This window comes from Petaurus breviceps, unplaced genomic scaffold, assembly GCF_028583685.1.
Source record: "Petaurus breviceps papuanus isolate PSGF00001 unplaced genomic scaffold, PetGlider_PUasm1.0 37, whole genome shotgun sequence".
Lineage (NCBI taxonomy): Eukaryota > Metazoa > Chordata > Mammalia > Diprotodontia > Petauridae > Petaurus > Petaurus breviceps.
The window spans coordinates 30,667,965-30,689,750 of record NW_027186296.1 but is presented as its reverse complement, the minus strand read 5'-3'; the positions used below and the strand labels follow the sequence as shown (position 1 = coordinate 30,689,750).

General features: G+C 37.0%; 1 protein-coding gene and 1 long non-coding RNA gene across 4 annotated transcripts in view; one reads left to right on the top strand and one right to left on the bottom strand.

Moving 5' to 3' along the window:
- The window catches only part of THSD4 (thrombospondin type 1 domain containing 4), a 927,982-nt gene that overhangs the window by 569,333 nt on the left and 336,863 nt on the right, over positions 1 to 21,786 (top strand). The window contains exon 1 of one of the 2 annotated variants that reach the window (XM_069098175.1): positions 2,635 to 2,897. The exons of the other annotated variant lie outside the window; for it this stretch is intronic. Within the exon in view, the coding sequence (XP_068954276.1) occupies positions 2,826 to 2,897 (72 nt within the window). The 5' untranslated portion in view covers positions 2,635 to 2,825. Of the gene's footprint in view, positions 1 to 2,634; positions 2,898 to 21,786 lie in introns of those variants that run through there. 2 annotated transcript variants of the gene reach the window in all.
- Positions 1,671 to 21,174, bottom strand: LOC138169061 (uncharacterized). 2 transcript variants are annotated; one of them, XR_011170257.1, is made up of 3 exons: positions 3,239 to 21,174; positions 2,618 to 2,653; positions 1,671 to 1,867 (listed from the first exon to the last, which is right to left on the bottom strand). It is a non-coding gene; the product is annotated as an uncharacterized lncRNA (long non-coding RNA). The 2 variants fall into 2 exon arrangements; XR_011170258.1 differs by lacking the exons at positions 2,618 to 2,653; positions 3,239 to 21,174 and adding an exon at positions 2,454 to 2,583.

Genomic DNA, 21,786 nt, shown 5'->3' with positions numbered 1-21,786 from the left:
AGAGATATCCAGATCAGAGTGGGGTAAATAAATGCAAGAGTTAAGAGATTTCTTTCACCTGGGTGCATCAAGGAATGTTTAATGGATGAGGAAGCTCTTCAGCTGAATTTTGAAGGAAGAAAAGGCTTTCAGAAGGCAGAGATGAGGAAGGGAATATATTTAAGGTATGTCAAAGCCAAGAAAGTATAATACACACAATTCAGTTTGGCTATGATATAGAAAGTCTGAAGATCTGTATGTAATAAAGTTAAGGCAAAATTCTGTAGGTAGTAAGATGTCATGCTAAAGATGATTTTGCTGTCCTCCCACTTTAAAAAAAATAATCTAGTAGTGTGAGGGAGGTAGAAATGACTTTTTTGTTTTTTTTTTCCTTTTAAATTTACTTATTTTTAGTGTAAAAGATTTATTTTCACAAGTTTTTGATTTCCAAATTTTCTCTCCTCCTTCCCCCCAAGATGGCATGTAATCTGATATAGGTTCTACACATACCTTCATATATAAATTATTTTTTAAAGCAAGAAAATGGCCTTTGAATTAGGAAGAGAAGGATATAAGAAAGTAATTTTGAAATTTTGTAAATAGAAATTTAGAATTTTTCAAGAGTAAATAAGGAAACTTGAGGATAGTGGACTGTTTTGCATCACAATGTTATCTGTTAAAATCAATTCTCTTGCTAAAAGGATAAAAGAAAGCTATAAATTGAGACTAATGAATACATAATATTAATAGATCATAGCTTCAAATTTAGAATTCCATTAATGAGAGAAGTTAATATGTTTGAGTAAATCTTCCTATAATGTTCATATTTCATTAGGAGGAATTAATATATCATCTTGTCTTATCATTGTATTTAGTAGCTTATTTCTAAGACTGACCTTAGAAATGTTGTTTCCAAGTGCCTGAATGTTAAGAAACTCAATTCTCTGTTACTCAATAGATTTCTTTGCACAGAAACCCATTATTTAGGGTTTTTTGTTGTTGGTTTGTTGTTTGTTTGGTGAATTGTGTAATGTGGTAACCCCTGGAGTTCAAAGTTTTGATGTCATAAAGAATCATGAAAGGTTTCTGAGCTGGGAAGTGGTATGATCAGACAAACCTGTGTATCAGGAATTTTCAAAAGGTATCTGTGTGGATAAATTGCAGTAGGGAGAAATTAGGAGAAGGGAAACCTTTGAGAAATCACTGCATTAGTGCAGAAGACTGGTGATGAGGACCCAAACTTATGTTGACAATGGGAATGGTAAGGAGGGTTTGAATGTGAAATTAGTTGTAGATTTCTTTGCCTTCTCAATGGAGAGGGGTAGAGCAAGGGGGGGGGGGGGAGAAAATCTGGAATGCAATTTTTTTTTTGAAAAGTGAATAAGTATTTTTTAAAGCAATCATGGAGATAAACTCAACAGGATTTAATGACATGGGATAAGTGAGAGGAAAGAATTCCATAAGTGACTTTCTAATATCTTGTAAGTATTCTTAGCTCTTCTACTAGATTATAGGTTCCTGGAAGGCAGGACTATAGAGTTTCCCCCCTCTTTTTATTCCCAATACCCAACAAACATAGGTATTAATACATATTGGTATTGACTAGAAATAAATTACTTTAGATGTACTAGTGTGAATGATTGGGAAAATGTCAGTGCCATTGAGAGCAATAAGGAAGTTAGGAAGAAAACTGAGTTTTGAGGAAATGTGATGAGTTTATTTTTAATATACACTCAGTGGGAGGTATTGGTGGGATATTCAGATGGAGATATCTGGAAGGAAGTTGGCAATATGCATCTGGTGCTTGAGACAGGTCTAAGATGGAATCTTGGAATTGGGGGGGGGTGCTTCTCATCACAGTTATGGTTAAAGCTGTTCCTTGGTTTATCTGTAATCAAACATAAAAATTTCTCCATATTTCTATGAGTTAGCACCATCTTTACAAAATTTCAAATGTTAGGTTCTGTCACCTAAATCGAATTTTTCTTTCCTTGCCACTTTTGCCTACTTGTTCTGTAGAAGGTCTTTTGCTACTGGCAATGCGGAGCAACATAGGCAAGAGGGAGAAAGAGGTAACTCTTGGGGTAAAGAAAAAAAAGGAAGCCCTGAGGGTCACAGTAACCCAGTTAGTCCATTAAGCACCCACCCCCCTCTATCTCCTTTCCCTGCAAAATAATTCATTAAGTCCAAGGAACATCACTACCCCACTTTACCTCTTCCCATTTCCACAATCTTCAGACTGTATGCTCTTTTGTGACTTACTTTCCCCTTTGATATTTAGGGAAAGGGGAAATCTGTGTTTGGTGCAGTAGTTTAAAGTACCCTGCTTGAGCTTGGTGTGAATAGGCAGTTTTTACATTTTAGCTCTTCTGAAGCCAAGCCTGCCTGTCTGCACCAATGAGATATTGACAGCACCCCTTCCTCCCCCTTCTTACCCACCTCCCCTCCCGCCTGCACATGGATAGAGTGCTTACCTTCGGAGCGCGTTTCATGAATGAGGCCAAATGCATAACTCCACACTGATCATTTTCTGTCCCTCCCCTTTCTGCTTTATTTTAACTGCAGCCCCCCAGCTCCCAGCTGGCTCCCTTCCCCTCCCCCACTCGATAGAAGTTATTACATGAAGAGATCAGCTTACCAGTTGTCTTCAGAGCTGAGACTGAGAGCAGAGCTCCTGGTAGTAGAGAGTGAGAGAGAGAGAGAGAGAGAGAGAGAGAGAGAGAGAGAGCATGGTGCCTGTGTAGCAGAACTCCAGGGCTGGGATCCTGAGACACAAGTGCATCTGCTAGCTGTTAGTACTTGGCAGACGGATTTCTCCTCTAGGGTAGCTCTAACTTTGGGTAATAATGTTTGTCAGCTACCTGATATTAACATTGCTCTACGTTCAAACAGCAGTGTTAGCAAGACCTGAGGGAGAGGTAAGCCAAGCAAAATATCTTGTCAAAAGTTATATTCTTGTCAGTATTATGTTTCCTCTTCTATCTACCAAGAGGGATCTGGGAACAGTTTTTCTGTTGGACAATGGGTAACATTCTGTCTTTAATTTTTACAATTGACTTGCTTTCTTCTAAACGTAGTGTCTCCCCCCCCCCCCTTTTTCTTTCTTGGAAAAAAATCCAATAGCTTCTAAAATCGATCTAACAGCTAAAAGAAACTTTTCTTAGTATTTCCATCTTGAGCACCCATAATGTTCTGTGTGAGAGATCTCTCTGGCATGCACACTTCTCCTCCTAGTGATAGTAAGAGAAATAGGGCATACCTGATTCCAGGATGGGATGGAGTATTGTTTTCCATGTGTGTTATGTAGAAAGAAATGTGTAGGATGCTGAAGTAATTTTTCACCTTCTGCTTTTGCATTTCTTTAAATTGGCCTCCATCCTTCCCCTTACATCCCCTTTTCTTGTCTTCATGGTTTCATTGTTCTTGGAAAATATGTTTAGTCACCTTTCCGCCCTAAGTTTGATAAGTGACAGCAGTGTGACAGGACCAGACATCGAGATCTTGAGTATGTATGAGGTCGAGACGGGAGGGTGCCAGCATGGGTATGGGATGTTAGCTTGTTTATGGGATGTCTCCAGAAATTAAAAAAAAAAAGTCATTTGTCTTCATAGTGGCCATCCTCATTTGTTTGCTAAAGAAAGGTTTTTGCCCATTGTTGTACCTGGCTGTTATAGATGATTTTAAAATATTGGGCAAGTGGAATTAAGAGAAAATTCATAAAGGGTAGGGCAGGAAGAAACATTGAAGTATATCCCCTACCCCCCACCTGTGGATCAGTATGTACCACATTCACTAAGACACCTTGGATTCTTCTTTGGCTTCCTACCCACAGAAGTCTGGTTGGAATCATCCCTCAAGCAATTGGAGAGAAATAGCGGTTATCCAGAATTTCTTTTCCCTGGTACAATAATAAGTAGAAAATCAAAAGTCTAAGTGAAAAGTCCACTTCTTGAAGGATGATACTGAGGCTTCCTAGCCCTTTTTGTTGGACTTGTCAGAGGACTGAGCAGCTTTGGAAAGCCCAGTGTAATTACTTTCTCTGCTAACAGAGAAGTGGAAGTGAAAATCCCTCCAAGTCAGCTGTGGTTTAGGGTGTGTCATTACTGAGGTTCCCAACCTCCATGTGGCTTCTAGGCACTGAAGAGGGAACCTCTCATATTAACCAGTGGTTGTTTTGGGTTATTAGTTCGTGAAGCCCTCTGCTTTCCACACAACAGTTTCTGTGTCTTTTGAAGGAATTAAAGTCCTGAATGGAGGTTTGGTGGGTTTGAATGGGTTAGTGATCTGAGTAGCTGAAAGCTGTTCATTGCCCTCTACTTGTAGCCAGAGTTTTAAACTTCCCTGTTGATTTTTTTACTGTGCAAAGCAAATGACAAATGGGCTCCCTTAACTCAGGCTGAAGCACTTAAGCATGCTAGAGAGCTCATATGGAAAATATTTCTATCACGGCTGCATGCACATATGGTCTAGGGAGACCCCCATAAAGAGCAAATCACAGAGCAGCAACAATGCTACAGTGTGCCAATTACCCTTATTAGCAGAGAGGATGGGGACAGGCTCTGGACTTACCTGAAAACAATTGGCTACACTGGAAGTCCACACTGGAATGTATGTTTTATGTGTGCTACAAGCCATATGTCATTTACTTCAACCAGTGCTGATCTGTTAAACTTTATAATCAGCAAGGCAGATGAAAAATGAAAGGAGGATTATAAGTGAATCTCCCAATTTTTGACAAGATACAGACCATACTCTAACAAGGAAGCAAGAAGGATCTGTCTTTCAAATCAAATTATATACACTTAATTATGAGACCTGATAGAGAAAACAGGAAGTAAAACAAGGTGACTGGTTCTTTGTTTCTCCTTTGCTAGAGAGCATTGTATTGTGTGTGTATGTGTGTGTGTGTTTGTCTAGTTGCTGCAAAATTTTGACTCCATAAATACTGTTTTGCTGGGAAATTATACAATTAACATCTTTTCCCCTTTGGTGGAAATGAAGTGATGATGAAGGAGAGTAAGAGTGAGGCCCCCTTTGAAAAAGAATGTAGTTTATGTGGTGCTTTGAAGAATGTGGCATTTATTTATAAGAGCCTCCCTCCCCCCTTTTATTGCTGTGTTAGTTACAAAATTCACCCATAAACATGTGGTGCAGTCCTGAAGTCACCAAAACTCCCACCCCCCAATCCCTGCCCCACTGCCAGCTGGTTTTCTTATAGGTTTTAATTATCTTCTCTTTGGATGTTAACAAAAACACATGAGTCAAATGAAGAGGAGGGACAAATCTCCCCAAACTGATGGTTCTATCTTTTGGTCTTATAGTTTTCTTTTCCCTTTTTTTTCCCTGTGGTATTTGGCTTCTTAAAATCATGACAGGGTATTGGGAATAGAGTGGCATGCCATTGGTGGCCGTTCTTGTGTAAATTTCTGAACATTTGGTGTCCTCTTAGATGGCAGAAATGGGAATGGGGTGTGTGGGGGCAAGGAAGGGAAGTTAACATAAACCTGAAAGTGTATTTAGAGCCCCTTCTCTGGCATAAATGGGCACTGGTGAAGGCACTGGCCTGTCTTCCAGAAACATGGTTTTGATTTGCTAAAGCTTGGGCAGAACTACAATGAAGAATTCATTCATTCTTTCATCCTTTCACCTTCTGTGTTTAAGGGGAGGTTAAGTCATATGGAGGGGATTTAAAACATTCAGAATGTTACCCTTGGAGGGTAACAACAGCAAAGACCTGTAAAGTTCAGTCTCTCTCAGAGGATCCCGGAGGAAGTAAAACAATGCAGAGAATTTGAGGTTGTCTGTGCCAGGATAGTGCCAGAAGCCACTTTTTCTTTGCAGGGGAGCAGCAAGAGGATAGAAGTATTCTTTCCCCTAGCTCATATGCAGTCTGCCCTCCCTCTCACATGGTTTGGAGAAGTGGAGACTTATGTGTTGAACAATGAGAAAACTCTAAGTGTTAGGTGAAATATCTCATCTTTCCAAAAGGAATAGTTTTGCACATGGTTTTAAAGAAGTCAGGGCTAGAAGAGCAAAAGATATGGAATTTTTTTATGTGAGTGTTTCTAGACTAAAGGTTCCATTTTTCCCCTCTCTCTGCTTATATGATGTATTACTGCTTAAGCAGTTCTCCATGATTCTTGCTCTTTCGTTGAAATTTACTTGTTTTGTGAGTCTTGAAAAATTCAGTAGGCTGACAAGTGAATTTTGCCATAGAGCCCCCTGCTGACACTGCCAACCACCTCTATGTTCCAAGAGGTCTGACAGTCCCTCATTTAGCTTGGATGATGGGATAGTCAACCAAGCAGAGGTCAATCACATTCTTCTCTACCCCCTGCCCCTGCTGCAACCCCAAATGCATCTTCTACTCTGCTGAGGCAGGCCTCCTCACTGTACCATGCCCTTTCCTAGTTCTATAGCTTGGTTCATGCTGTTTCCTATTCTTAGAATGTTGTCCTCTCTGCTTATCCAGATCCTTTATATCCTTGGAGACCTGACTCAAGTTTCACCTTCTCCACCAAACATGTTTCTATTATTTTGGTCCTTACTGATCTCTTCTTTCTTTAAACACCTGTGTTCCTCAGGCTATCCTCATCTGAAAGAAATCTGATATTGCTGTCTTGTCTTTATTTTATAGCATCAGTACTTCAGGGCTTAATTTTCATTTTTTTTTCTAAGATATATGCAACCCTGTAAGCTTAGCATGTTATCACTAGGTGGTAGACATGTATGGTGATTCAAGATAATAGTCATAGATTTAGAACCATAAAGGGACATCAAAGGTCATTTAGCTCACACTCCTTAAACTTGAAATGAAAGCTCAGAGAAAGATTGGATAGCAGAGTAATGGCAGAGACTCACCTCAACTCCATCAAATTCTCCTCCAAACAGCATTAAAATAATGCTTCAAAATGAATTCTGAAGTGGCAGAGCCAAGATTTTCTAGCCCAAGATAACTAAGGTTAACAGGAAAGGTCAGGCTCACTCACTCTAAAGAGTGGAATATAGTACAGCATGGGCCACACCAGTGCAGGCCATTCCTGGATAAGCCAACAACAGGCCTTTGCCAGTGGGGCTTGGGTGGGGGTGCGGCTTTGGGAGGAATTGACTGAATCAGTAGCAGCTTCTGGAGCTCTCAACCCACTAACAATAAGGTGTTCAGACAATTGGTCAAAGAGAAATTATAAGTGACCCTTTGCTGTTTCCTAAATGTAGTTCTAGATTGCTTCCAGGGTAAGGAGGAGCATTAGCAAGAGCAGGGACCCTGGATATAGTTCCAGGGTGGAAAAGAGTGCTTGTGGTCATTCACAGACAAGACCACAGGGCCAGGAGAGCAGTGACCACACCTCTCCTTAGATCATACCACCTTGGAAGAACTGAAAACTTACAGACCTCCAGAGCTAGTTCTGAAAACAGTAGCACAAAAAAGCCTGACGTTCGGAACAGTGCCCCCTCCACCTTGGGAGCAAAGCCCAAATTTAACATAAATATGAAAGTAAAGAAATAGATTGGAAAAATGAGCAAACAACAACAATAACAAAAGAACTCAACCTTAGAAAGTTACTATGGTAACAGGGAAAATCAAACCACAAGCTGAGAAGAAGACAATAATGTTAAAACAATTACATGCAAAGCCTCAAAGAAAAATGTGATTTGGTCTCAGCCTCCCCCCCAAAAAAAGATTCCTAGAAAACTAAAAAAAGGATTTTAAAAATCAAATAAGAGAAGTGGAGGAAAATTGGGGAAAGAAATTAGAACAAAGAAAGGAAATCATGAAAAAAAGAGTCAGTAATTTGGTAAAGGAGGCAAAAAAAGACAATATTGAAAACATTATATTGAAGACAATATTGTCTATTAAAGACAATAACATCTTTAAAAACAGAGTGGGCCAAATGGCAAAAGAGGCACAAAAATTCACTGAAGAGAAATACTCCTTAAAAAGCAGAATTGGCCAAATTGGGGTGGGGGGAGGGGAATGTACAAAAAAATAACTGAGGAAGATAATTCCAAAAAAAATTTTAATTGGACAAGGGGAAGCTCATGACTCCATGAAATATCAAGAAACTATAAAACAAAATCAAAAGAAAAAAATGTGAAATGCCTCACTGGCATTTCAGTCAACAACTGACCTGGTAGATTGAGAAGGAATATTTTAAGAATTATTAGACTTCCTTAAAGTTATGACAACATATTTCAAGAAATTGCCAATTTTAAGAATTGCAATCGTCTTTTTTATTATACAATCTTATGGAAATGCTTGTTTTATTCCATAAATTAAAAATATTTTTTAATTGGCAAGGAAAACTGCCCTGATATCCTAGAACCAAAGGGTAAAATAGAAATTGAAAGAATATACCAATCACCTATTGCAAGATATCCTAAAATGAATATTCCCAAGAATATTATAGCCAAATTCCAGAGCTGCCAGATCAAGGAGAAAATCCTGCAAGCAGTCAGAAAGAAACAATTCAAATATCATGGGACCACAATTAGGATAACACAAGATTTAGCAGCTTCTACATTAAAGGATCAGAAGTCTTGGAATATCATATTCCAGAGGGCAGAGGAATTAGGATTACAACCAAGAAATCACCTACTCAACAAAACTGAGTATAATCCTTCTGGGGTGAGGAGTGGGGAGTGAGGAATGGATTATTTAATGAAATAGAGGATTTCCAAGCATTCCTGATGAAAAGATCAGAGCTGAATAGACATTTTGACATTCAGACATAAGATGCAGGAGAAGCATAAAGAGGTAAACAGGAAAGAGAAATCATAAGGAATTCAATAAGGTTAAATTGTTTACATTGCTACATGGAAAGATGATACTTGTAATTCCTAAGAACTTTCTCTAGGGCAGTTAGAAAGAGTATACATAGACAGAGGGTACAAGTGTGAGTTGACTATGATGGGATAATAACCAAAAAATATAAAATTAAGGGTTGAGAAATAGAGATACACTGGGAGAAGGGGGAAAGGACAGGTAGAATGAAGTAAATTATTTCACATAAAGGTGTGAAAAAGCTTTTACAGTGAAGGAAAGGATGGGGGTTGGCGGTATAGCAACACTTGAGGCTTACTCTTTTCAAATTGGTTCAAAAAGGGAATAAAATACATACTCAGTTGTGTATGGAAACCCATCTTCACCTACAAAAAATTAGAAAGGCAGGGAATAAGAGAAGGAAGCTGATAGAAGGGAGGGCAGAGTGGGGGAGGCAGTGGTCAAAAGCAAAATACTTTTGAAGAAATGGGGAAAGGAGAGAGAAAAAAAGAAGAAAAAGGAGGAAGAGGAGAAGGATAAACAGGAGCAAAGAAGTAAGATGGTAGGAAATACACAGTAATAATAATTGTGAATGTGAATTACCTATAAAATGGACATGGATAACAGAATGAATTATGTGATTTAGACATAAACAGATTAGGAGAGCGTGGGGTTTGCTGATCAGATCTATAGATAAGGGAAGAATTTATTATTAAACAAGAGACAGAATTAAAGGGTGTAAAATGGATAATTTTAATTACAGTAAATTGAAAAGATTTTGCACAAACAAAATCAATGGAGCAAAAATTAGAAGGAGAGCAGAGAACTGGGGGAAAATTTTAAAGAAAGTTTTTCTGATAAAGGCCTCATTTCTCAGATAATATAGAAATCTGGGTCATAGTTATAAGAATGCAAGTTATTCCTCAGTGGAGTCCAAAAATATGATCAGGTAGTTTTCAGATGAAATCAAAGCTATCTATAGTCTGGCCGTGTAACCTTGAGCAAGTTACTTAACCCCAATTGCTTAGGGGTGGCCAGGTGGCACAGTGAGTAAGAGTGATGGCCTCAGCCCCGGGAGACCTGGGATCAGTTCTGGCCTTGGATACTCAGCACCCACACAAAAATAACTGGCCACATAACCTTGAGCAAGTTACTTAACCCTGATTGCTTTAAAAAAAAAAAGCTATCTATAGTCATATGAAAAAAAAAATTGTTCTAAATCACTATTGGTTAGAGAAATTCACATTATGAGCTCTGAGGACCTCACATCTATCAGATTAGTTAATGTGACAGAAAAGGAAAATGGCAAATGTGTTGGAGGGACTATGGGAAAACTGGGACACTAATTCACTGTTTGTGGAATTGTGAACTGATCCAACTCTTTTGGAGAAAAACTTGGAATTATGCCCAAAGAGCAATCAAACTGTACATATCCTTTGACCCAGCAATACCACCACCAGGTTTGTGTCCCAAAGGATTTTTCAAAAAATGGAAAGTGCCTAAATATACAAAAATATTTATAGCAGCTTTGTGATGGCAAGAATTGGAAAGTGAGGGGATGCTCATCAGTTGGGGAATGGCTGAACAAGTTGCATATAATTGTGATGGGGTACTATTGTGCTATAAGAAGTAATAAGCAGGCTGATTTCAGAAGAAACTTGGAAAGCTTTACATGGACTAATGCTGAGTGAAGTGAGCAGAAACAGGATAATGTTGTATACAGTAAGAGCAGTATTTTATGATGGTCAACTGTGAATGACTTAGCTATTCTCAGGAATACAATGGTCAAAATACAATAATACACAATACAATTCCAAAGGACTGATGATGAAAAATGCTATCCACTTCTATAGAAAGAACTGAAAGAGTCAGAATGCAGATCAAAGCATACTTTAAAAAAACTCTTTTTTATTTTTATTTTTCTTGACCTATGTTTTCTTTCACAACATGACTAATATGGAAATATGTTTTGCATGAATGCACATGTATAACCTATATCAAATTTCTTGCATTCTCAATGAGAAGGGAGGGGAGGAGGAAGAGATTTTGAAACTCAAAAAATTTAAAAGCAAATGTAAAAATTTGTTTTTACATGTAATAAGAAAATACTCGTTAATTTTCCCTCCTCCCTGAAAAAGAAACTAAGGCTCAGAGGGATTAAGCAAGTTGCCTGAGGTCACAAAGGTAGTGAAAAGAGAATTTGGACTCAAATCCTTAAACTCCAGAGGCAGCACTCTTTTTTTTCTTTTTTGTTGGTCTTGAAAAGAACAAGGTTTTCCTGAGTTCAAGGTGGCAGCAATCTCTGCCTTAGCATGGCACTGTGAAAAAAAAAATTGTGTGTGTATTTTTATCCTTACTGCCATTTACTAGTTTTGCAACCTGGAAGAAGCCTTGTTACTTTCAGGGGACAAAATAAGGGTGTTAGTCTAGGTGCCTTCCAGGTCTCAGATCTGTGATCCTATCCCGAAGTTATAAATTTTGAAACCAACACTTGATTCAAATGTATAACTTCTTACTAAACAAATCTCCTTGTTTTTGTAATGCTATTTTCTCATGATGCCCTTCTTATTCTACCATCTTTGGTTATTCTTCATTTTACCAATATCTTCTTTCTTTATATGTCTCTTGGCAAGACTTCACTTCCCCCTTCTCTAAGCCTCAGTTTTCTCATCTATAAAATGGGCATAATAATAGTACCTGCCTCACATGGTTAAATGAGTTAAGATATATAAAGTATTTCACAAACCTTAAATTGTCATATAAATGCTAGCCAGCTATCGTCATCATCATCAACCATCATCATCATCATCATCATCATCATCATCATCATCATCACTTACTGGCTCCACATATGTATAATTTAAACCTTCACCTGATCCTGCCATCTCCTCTGATTGTTGTCTTATTTTCACTTTTTTTTCACTGCCTAACTTCTATCCCTACAGCCTTCCTTTCCAAACCAGGCACTCCTTAATCCCTCTAAACTTGGCCTCTTGACTTACCTAGCACTGCAATATCTTGCTCCCTCTACCAATTTTCTCATCCTTTCATTTCTCGCTCCTTTATTAACTTCTCATCTTTCATCCACCCACTGAATGTGATGTTCTGATCTCAGTTCTTGCCTTTTAAAGTCCATCAAGTCAACCAAATTCAGATGTCTATTTTATGGGAAGGACTCTCAAACTTCATTTACCACCTGGAGTTCATTTCAAATGTAACAGTTTTGATGCTAAGTTCATTATTTTCTGACCATAAACCAGATATTCTGCCTGATTTCAATTTTTCTGCTAATTGTGCCATCAACTTCCCATTTGTCCAAGCTTATAATCTCGGAGTCATCTTTTGATGATTCTTTGTCCTGAGAATGCAAATTCCAGTCAGTCACCATATCCAGTTGGTTCTTCATTCATAATATCTCTTGTGTACCTTCTTTACATTTATATTCCATCAATGGAGGCAATCTAGTTCAATGGAAAGAGTCCTACATTTGGAAGCTGAGAAACTGGGTCTGAATTGCAACTCTGCTGCTTTCTAACTGTGGGATTTGGGACAAGTCACTTAGATTCTCTGTAATTCAGTAAAATGAGGGATCTGGCCTTGAACATTTTTTAATGTTCAAGCTTTAAATCTATGATCCTGTATTCCTATGTCCTTTCTTGCCACTTCTCACTGTTACCACCCTAGTTCTGAACTACTAGAATGGTTCCCTAATTTGTTTCTCTATGTCAAATCCATGACACATTTTTACCAAATTAATTTTCTTAAAAAGGCCCTAGAATGTACAGTGAACTCCATTTAAATCCTCCCCTTCCTACAAGTAGCCTAGGTAAAATACCACTACCTCAATGTGACTATTTTTGTTTTTCCCATTTAGAAATGTTTCCTTCCCAAATTCTGTGCCTGTGTGATTGACTCTGTGTCTCTATTTTCTTCTTTCTCTCATCTTTTTCCACTTTCCACTTTCTCCCTCATAATTTAAAATTCAAAATTCCCCATTCCACCTAATGAATTTCAGTCCATGGAATACTATCTTAGTTTCATCAAAAAGTTTGAAATATATTCCCCCAAATCTAGGATGCCGAGAGATGTTTCCCAAATGCTTGATCTATTTCTTCTTTCTGTCTAGATGGTCTGCAGTACACTTGATGACAATGTTACTTTTAATTCTTCATCTGTTAATCTTCCAAATGTTGTTCTCTATGCTTTAATCCTTTTACTTCCAGAATTTCTTCACATGGGTATATCTTGCTACTCATCATTCCCCTCCTAATCATTTTATTATAAGCTCACTGAGTTGGTAGGTGGAGGATTGGTATCAATTTCTGAGGTGCCAATGCTCACACTAAAAATTTAACAATTGACTCTGAACCAGCAGGAGCCAGATCTAGCAGACACTGCTCATAAGTGCTCCTGGCACTTAAGGTTTCTAGTTTACCTTGTTTGATTACTATATATCCTGACTTCATTCTTGGACTTTGCCTCCTGGGAATCTGGGAACATGTGATACCATTTTTCTTCCTCCAATATAGCTTTTCTCTATGGTGCCTACACAGTTGGTTTTCTCCATCTCCCTTTCTTTTTCCATTTAAAATTCACTTGATCAGATTTCTAAAACTCTAGGTATATAAATTCTTACCCAACCAGGATCCCTACATTCTAATAATTTAAACCATGGTATAGTAATCTTAATCCCTTTTTCAGACACTACCTTCTTAACCAGCTGTTCACTTTCCAAACTTCCCTTTCTCTCATAAAGTCCTTGTCTCTGATTGGCAGCAATGATGAAAATACCACCTGTGCCCTGAAGGCCTTTGGTTATTTTGACCAAAATTTTATAATCTTTAGTGATACCCCTTGGATTCATTCTTGGATATCACATGTGCTCACACCAGAAGTAGGCTGTAGGGACAGCTAGGTGGTTCAGTGAATAGAGCACTGGTCCTGGAGTCAGAAGAACCTGAGTTCAAATTTGACCTTAGACACTTGACACTTACTAGCTGTGTGACCTTGGGCAATTCACTTAACCCCAATTGCCTTGTCTTTCTCCATCAAAAAAAAGTAAGCTGTCTTCATCTAATGTGGCAAGCCACCGGAAGGGTCATTAGACGGAGCTAGACTTGGAATTAGGAAGACCTGAGACCGGTCCTTTCCTTAGACACTAGATGTCTGAACATAGGCCAGTATCTTAACATCTCTCAACATCAGTTTCCTTATTTTTTTCAAATGGAAGTAGAACTTCTTTTTCAGGACTGTTGTGAGTATCAAATGAGACAACATATATAAACCACTTTGCAAAAATTAAAGCACTAAACAAAAGCTATTATTATTTCTTTTTTCATACGACTTTTGTGCCCCCTCTCCCCCATGAATTCTGTACACCTCTTGACTGCTATCCAACCAAAAAAATAGCTGCTTGAATATTCTTCAAGAAGTTGTCTCATTCACCTTCCACCACTACCAATTTCTCCTTTCTCTGCTCCTTACTAAAGCATCAGGAAACCTTTAGATCATGCCTTGGAGTATAAGTATTATTTTCCCCTCAAATGGTCCAGGTCTGGGATCTCCCTCTTCAGGAAGAACTCTCAAATGTTCAACAGCCTTTTTTTTCTCTTTCTCCTCCCTACCACTTGCTTCCACCCTTCAATATCCTGATAGAGGTTTGATAAACAAATAGTAAACTAGTATTTGATGTGGAAAAGATACTTATAAATGTTGCATAACTCAATCATTCATTATCACCATGTTTGGTCCAGGAAGGCAGTCTAGGGTTTTTCAAAGTGTATCCCTTTTGTAACATAGTGGCAAAGCTTTTGCCTCTGTCTAACTTGCTAACTAAAGATTCTTTATAAGCATCTCAGGAATAATAATGTCCAAGCACTATAGGATTTACAAAACAAGCTATGTATATTGTTTCATTTTACAGAGACATTATGACTTTCCTTGGGTCACAAAACCTTTGTCTGAGGAAAGATTTACACCCAGATCTTACTGACACCAAGTATTTAACACCCTATCCTCTAAATGATGCTATGAATCAGTAAAGGGCTTTTTGAGATCAGAGATTGTATTTTCTTCCTTTTTCTCTTTCCATTTCCCTCCCCACCAGGGATTAGTGTAATATCTTATACCTACTAGGCATTTAATAAAAGTTTATTGAAGTGTGTAACATTATTTACTGCTGGATTGCTGAACCCTGGGGCTGGGCACTACGTTTACTCTCCATGCCTTTTGCTTGTGACCCAGGCATGCAGCCTGGATTTGGTTAAGTCCTGGGGGGAAGTTGGTTTTTAGTGAGAAAGGTTATGCTCCCTTTTCTCATACTCTTTGACTCATTATATCCCCCAAGGATAGTTGTTTAAGGCTTATATTTTGACTCATGTCTAGGTCTTCCCATAAGAAGAGACTAGCAAGTTAAAATGTATAATGTCAATCAGTTATGGAACAGTTTCTCCCCTAGGCACAAAAGAATTGCTAAAAGATTTGCAGCACAAGATTCAGTAACTTGTATTTTACCCACACTTATAATATTTTGGGAGGTTTATAATTAAACCTCATTAAATCATAGAGCTTTCTGGGATAAGAACTCATGATTTCATAAAAACTGCTGGGAAAATTGGAAAATAGTATGGCAGAAACTAGGCATAGGCAAACATCTCATACCATATACCAAGATAAGGTCCAAATGGGTATATGATTTGGACATAAAGGTTGATACCATAAGCAAATTAGGAGAGCAAGGAATAGTTTACCTGTCAGATCTAGGGAGAAGGGAAAAATTTACAACCAAACAAGAGACAGAAAGCATTATGAAATGTAAAATGGATGATTTTGATTACATTAAGTTAAAAATGTTTTGCACAAATGAAACAAACACAAGCAGATTAGAAGGAAAGCAGAAAGATGAAACAATTTGTATGGCAAATGTAAGGGCTTCATTTCTCAAATATATAGAGAACTAAATCAGATTTATATAAGAATCCAAGTCATTCACCAATTGATAAATGGATAAAGGATATAAACAGGCAGTTTTCAGATGAAGAAATTAAAGCTATCTATAGTCATATGAAAAAATGCTCTAAATCACTTTTGATTAGAATATGAAAATTAAAACAACTCTGAGGGCACCCAAATGACGCCTATCAGATTGGCTAATGTGACAGAAAAGGGAAATGATGGATGTTGAAGGAAATGTGAGAAAATTAGGACACTAATACATTTTTGGTGCAATTGTGAACTGATCCAACCATTCTGGAGGGCACTTTGGAACTATACACAGAGGGCTATAAAACTATGCATACTCGTTGACTGAGCAATGCTACTACAAAGGCTATACCTCAAAGAGATCAAATTATAAAAGGAAAGTTCCCATATGTACAAAAATATTTATAGTAGCTCCTTTTTTTGGTGGAAAAGAATTGGAAATTAAGGGAAAGCCCTTCAATGGGGAATGGCTGAACAAATTGTGGTATAGGAATGTAATGGATTACTATTGTGCTATGAGAAATGGTGATCAGGGATATTTTAGAAAAACCTGGAAAGACTTACATGGTCTGATTCTGAGTGAAGTGATCAGAATCAGGAGAACATTGTACACTATAACAGCAACATTTTACAATGATTAGCTAAGATAGATTTAGCTCTTTTCAGTAATACAATGATCCAAGACAATTCCAAAAGGCTCAGTAGCATAACTCTTTGAGGAAATGGTCATTTCTAAGTGACAACAGCAGGCAATTTTCCTTAGTGCAGAAATTTGTGGTTCTATTACTAACAAATTGTTTTAAAGGGAAGTTAAGTTAATAAATGTGCCATATTAATGAAGCAGATTTAGCATCAGAAGAGCTAGGTTCAAATGTTGATTTTTACCATTCTGCCACTTACTCTCTATGTGCTTGTATGGCAAGTCATTTCACCTTTCTCAGCCTTGATTCTTTCATATTTACAATAAAGGGGTTGGAATAAATGACCTGTAAATCCTTTCTAGCTCTAAATATATCATCCTCTGATGCTCTGAAATGAATTATACTTTAAAATGTATTATTCCAAACATTTTTGAGCATTCTCAGTTACAAATAAAATATTCTGTTTTAATTTAAATGTATACAGTGATTTGAGATCTCCAAAGCATAAACTTTATTTTAAGAAAATAAACATAATATCTCTTTCACTCCCCATTTCCCAGAATATTTCTGTTTCCCTTCCTCTCCTTATTCTATGCCAAAGGAAAAAACAAAACAAAACAGAGAGGGTAGGGAGAGTACATGAGGGATGTGTATGTGTGGTGATTGTTCCATGTCTTCAAAATTTCAAGGAAATTTTATATCTCTATATCTCTATTCTTAACACTGTCATCACTCACTTTGAGGTAGCCCTTTACATATGTGATATCATGTGATAACAGATGTGCTATCATCTTGTAACTAGTCAATTATGTCAGAATCTTTAGCTGCTTTCCCATAAAGATGATTTTAAAAAATTTAAATGGCTCCCAACTGGTTTATTTTCTATACATTAAGACTTTACTTGCTCAAGTAACTTCATTTTAATATCACCCATGCCCTCAAACCCCAGGAAATCAGCTCTCCAGGCTTACTTGGACTAGGTTCAAACTTGGGGAATTTCATTATCATATCCTTTGGCTCGTGCCCATACTAAGGGTTTCCCCAGGGAACATCATAATTTTACTTGTTTTCCAATTCAGAGTTTGCCCAGAAACATAAAATTTTGGATCATTTCCAAGTTTTTAGGAGAAAAGAAAAAGTGTTTTTAATTCCTATGCAAGCATTCAGGCTGATATAATACTGAACATAGGAAAAGGTAAATTGATCAATTAGTCAATTATATTTTAAAAATTATTGATTATCTTTTGCTTTTGCATCACCATAATTTCCAAATATATCCTTCCTTGTTCCTCTTACACAAACTAAGAAAATACTAAATGCAGATCTTAAATAGTCCAATCTCAGAAAAGGAAATAGAACTAGCTACAAAGAAATTACCAAAAGAAACAAACTCCTAGTCCTGATGGATTCACAGAAGAAAGTTGTTAATCTTTTAAAGAACAACAGACAAATGTCAGTGTCATTAATGAAAACAATTTTAAGAAAAATTAAATTCAGTCAAACAGATTAGTGATTCACCTAAGAAATCATTCCTCATGACCAAGCTGGATTTATACCAGAGACACAAGGATGGTTCAACTTTATTTTTTTTGTTTTGTTTTGTTTTTGCTTTTTGGAGGGGCAAAGGCAGGGCAATTGTAGTTAAGTGACTTGCCCAAGGTCACACGGCTAGTAAGTGTTAAGTGTCTGAGGCTGGATTTGAACTCAGGTCCTCCTGAATCCAGGGCCAGTGCTCTACTCACTGCACCACTGAGCCACCCCAAAAACAGTCTCAGTTCTCTCTTTTACTTTTAGAGGGGGGAAAGTAGGGCAGTTGGGGTTAAGTGACTTGCCTAAGTCCCCATGGCTAATTTTTAAATGTCTGAAACTGAATTTGAACTCAGGTCCTCCTGACTCTAGGGCCGATGCTCTATTCACTGCACCACCTAGCCACCCAATGGTTCAACTTTAGAAAAACAATCAAGTTAATTAGTCATATTGAAAACAAAAACACTCTACAGACTTTCTTGAAATGAAAATTTATTCTTACATATGAATCTTCTTTTATATTCTGCTATGTACATGACATGTTTTCTTCTTTCTTATTAAGTTCCAGTATTTAAGTTTACAATATGTTTTTGTTTCTTCTCTATTCTGTATTTGTGTTCTAGCCTTTGAGACTAAAAGTTAAAAAAATTTTTTTAAAAAGAAAACACAATAACCACAAACTACCTGATTATATTGATAGGTGTAGAAAAATCCTTTGACAAAGTATAATACTCATTTATGCTAAAAACCTCACAAGGCATAGACATAGAGGGACCTTTGTTAATATCATAAAACAGTATCTGACTTGAACCAAAAGTAAACATCATATGCAATAGGCATACACTAGCACCTCCCTTAATAAATATAGGATTCTGGAAATGCAAACAGTAGCAATAAAATCCAAGAAAGAAATTAAAGGCATAAGGATACATTTAAGGTGATATAAAATTATTTCCATCAAAGACAATATGAAAATTTGCTTAGAAAGTCCTAATATCTCACTACAGATACTGATTAAAACAAAAGTTTTAGCAGAGTTGTAAGCTACCAAAAAAAGAAACTCAAAATCACTGGTATTTTTATGTAATAATAATACAAGAAGCAATATTAGAAAAAGAATTTCCATTCCAAAGAAGTACAGAATGCATAAACTATCTAGAGATTGTTCTACCAATACATATAAAATAATTGTATAAATTCAACCACAAAGTGCTCTTTTTTAAAAAGTAAAGAATAACTTTGAATAGCTGTAGGAATATTCAGTGCTCATGGCTAGGCTGTGCCAGTATTAATAAAAATGACAAAACTACCAAAGTTCATGTACAGTGTGACTGCTATAGCAGGCAGCTTATCACAGGGATACTTTGTTAAACTACATATGATAATAACAAAATTCATTTGGAAAATAATCTAAAATATCAAGTAAAATTTTTTTAAAAAGAGTTGAAATTAAGGGCAAGTACCATTTTCAGCCATCAATCTGTATTACAAAACAGCAGACACCAAAACCATCTGGTATCGATTTATAAATAGAGAAGTAGATCAATGGAACACACAAGAGAATCAGAAGCAATGTAACTCAATAATCCAGTATTCAGTAACAAGAAGAGGTAAATTACTTAGGAAAAAACTCCACAATTCATCAAACTGCTGGGAAAACTGGAAAGCATTTTGGTAGAAATTAGGCCAATATTTCACATATTCCAAATTACATTCTAAATGAATATATGGCCTTAGTATTAAAGATTATACTTTAATATATATTATTTATATATGATATATTAGAAGAGAAGTAGATCATATTCCTCTCACAGCTATGATTAGGAGTTGTACTTTTAGGGATAAATGAGGAATAAAAACAATTACAGAAGATAAAATAGAATATTTGATTACATGGAACAGAAAATCTTCTGCACAAACAAAATTAATACACATAGGATAAGTAGGGAAGTAGCTGAGTTGGGGGGAAGGGAATAGTATTAAATTTCTCTGATGAGTGTGTCATCCAAAATATATAAACAATTAACAGATAGATATAGAAACAATAAAATAAATAAGTGGTCAAAAGATATGAACAAATCATTCTCAAAAGAATTGCAAACTGTTCCCAACCAAAAGAAAAAGTGCTCCAAATCTCTAATAATAAGAGGAATACAAATAAAATTTTAAAACAACAACCACCCTGGGTTTCATCTAGGAAAGTAGGAAAGATGCAAAAAGATGGAAATAGTTAATGTTTGAGGTGTTATGGGAAGATAGGCAAACTAGTCAATTGTTGGTGGAGCTATGAGTCAGTACAACTATTTTTGGAAAACAGTTTTCAATTATGCAAATAAAATGACTAAAATATCCATATCCTTTCATTCCATTAATTAATGTTAATGTTCTATTAATTAATATTCCATTAATAGCTTTATCCCCCAAAAGGCTGTTGATAAGAAGAGAGCCCCTATGTGGCCCCAAATTTTATAGCAGCACTTTTTTTCGTATTACAAAAAATTGGAAACAAAGTAAATACCTATTGTGTGAGGAATGGCTATACAGATTGTGATGTATGAATCTAAAGAAATAGTTCTGTTCTGGAAGAAGTGATATATGTAATAAATATGGAGAATTATGAAAAGATCTGTGTGAACTATGAGAATGTAGTAAGCAGAACCCAGGAAGCAATACGCTCACTGACTACAACAAAGTAAACAGAAAGAACAACAACAAAAAGAAATAAAAAAGTGAATGTCATGAAATTATAAAAAATAAGCATATCTCAAAAGAATAAGTGGGAAAATATCCCTCCCCCACAGCTTGGTAAAGGTAGGAGGTCATTAAAGTTCTATATTGCACATATTTTCAAACTTTTTTCATGGCTTGATGAGTGATGAGCCTCACTGATTTTCCTCCCCCCCCCCTTTTTTTGTTTTAAAGCAATTGGGGTTAAGTAACTTGCTCAAGTTATGTGTATGGCCAGGTGTTTCTGGGTAGGTGCTAAGTGTCTGAGCCTGGATTCGATCCCCAGGTCATCCTGACACTGGGGCTGGTGCTCTTACTCGCTGTGCTACCTGGCCGCCCCATTTCCTCCCCTTTTTCATTGGTTTAAAAAATATAGTGTGGGGTGGCTAGGTATCTCAGTAAATAGAGAACCTGGAGTCAGGAAGATGAGTTTAAATCCGACCTCAGACACTTAACACTTATTAGCCGTGTGACCTTAGGCAAGTCACTTAACCCCAATTGCCTTGCCTTTTGCCCTCCAAAAAGCAAAAAAAAAAAAAAAAGAAAGAAAGGACAGTTTGTTACTACACAGGATGGCTCTCTGGGAGAGAGAAGAGGAGGGATACTGGGGGAATCTATGATGATGTAGAGAAAAGATTAAACAAAAAATAGAAAAAAATTTCGAAGTTTTTCATAACCTTATACCTTCCTATTTTCCCAGCTTTCTTATACTTTATTTCCCCCTCCAACTCTTCTGTTCATCTATACTAGTCAACTTATAGTTTTTCAAACACAACACTTCCATCTCTTATCTTTGTTTTTGTTTTTTGTTTGTTTTGTTTTTTGCTTTTTTGGAGGGTGAAGGTAGGGCAATTGGGGTTAAGTGGCTTGTCCAAGGTCACAAAGCTAGTTTTTGTGCTGAGTGTCTGAGGTTGGATTTAAACTCAAGTCCTCCTGACTCCAGGGCTGGTGCTCTATTCACTGTGCCACCTAGCCGCCCCATCATCTCTTATCTTTGTACCTCTGCACTGGCTGCCCCTTATACCTGGAATTCTTTGCTTCCCTTACTTCTGCCTTTCCTGGCTTCCTTTAATACTCAGTTCATATCCCACTTTCTGTAGGAGGTCTTTTCCAGTCCCCTTCCCCGCAGCTGCAAAAGCCTCCCTTTTCAGATTACCTTCATGTACTCTG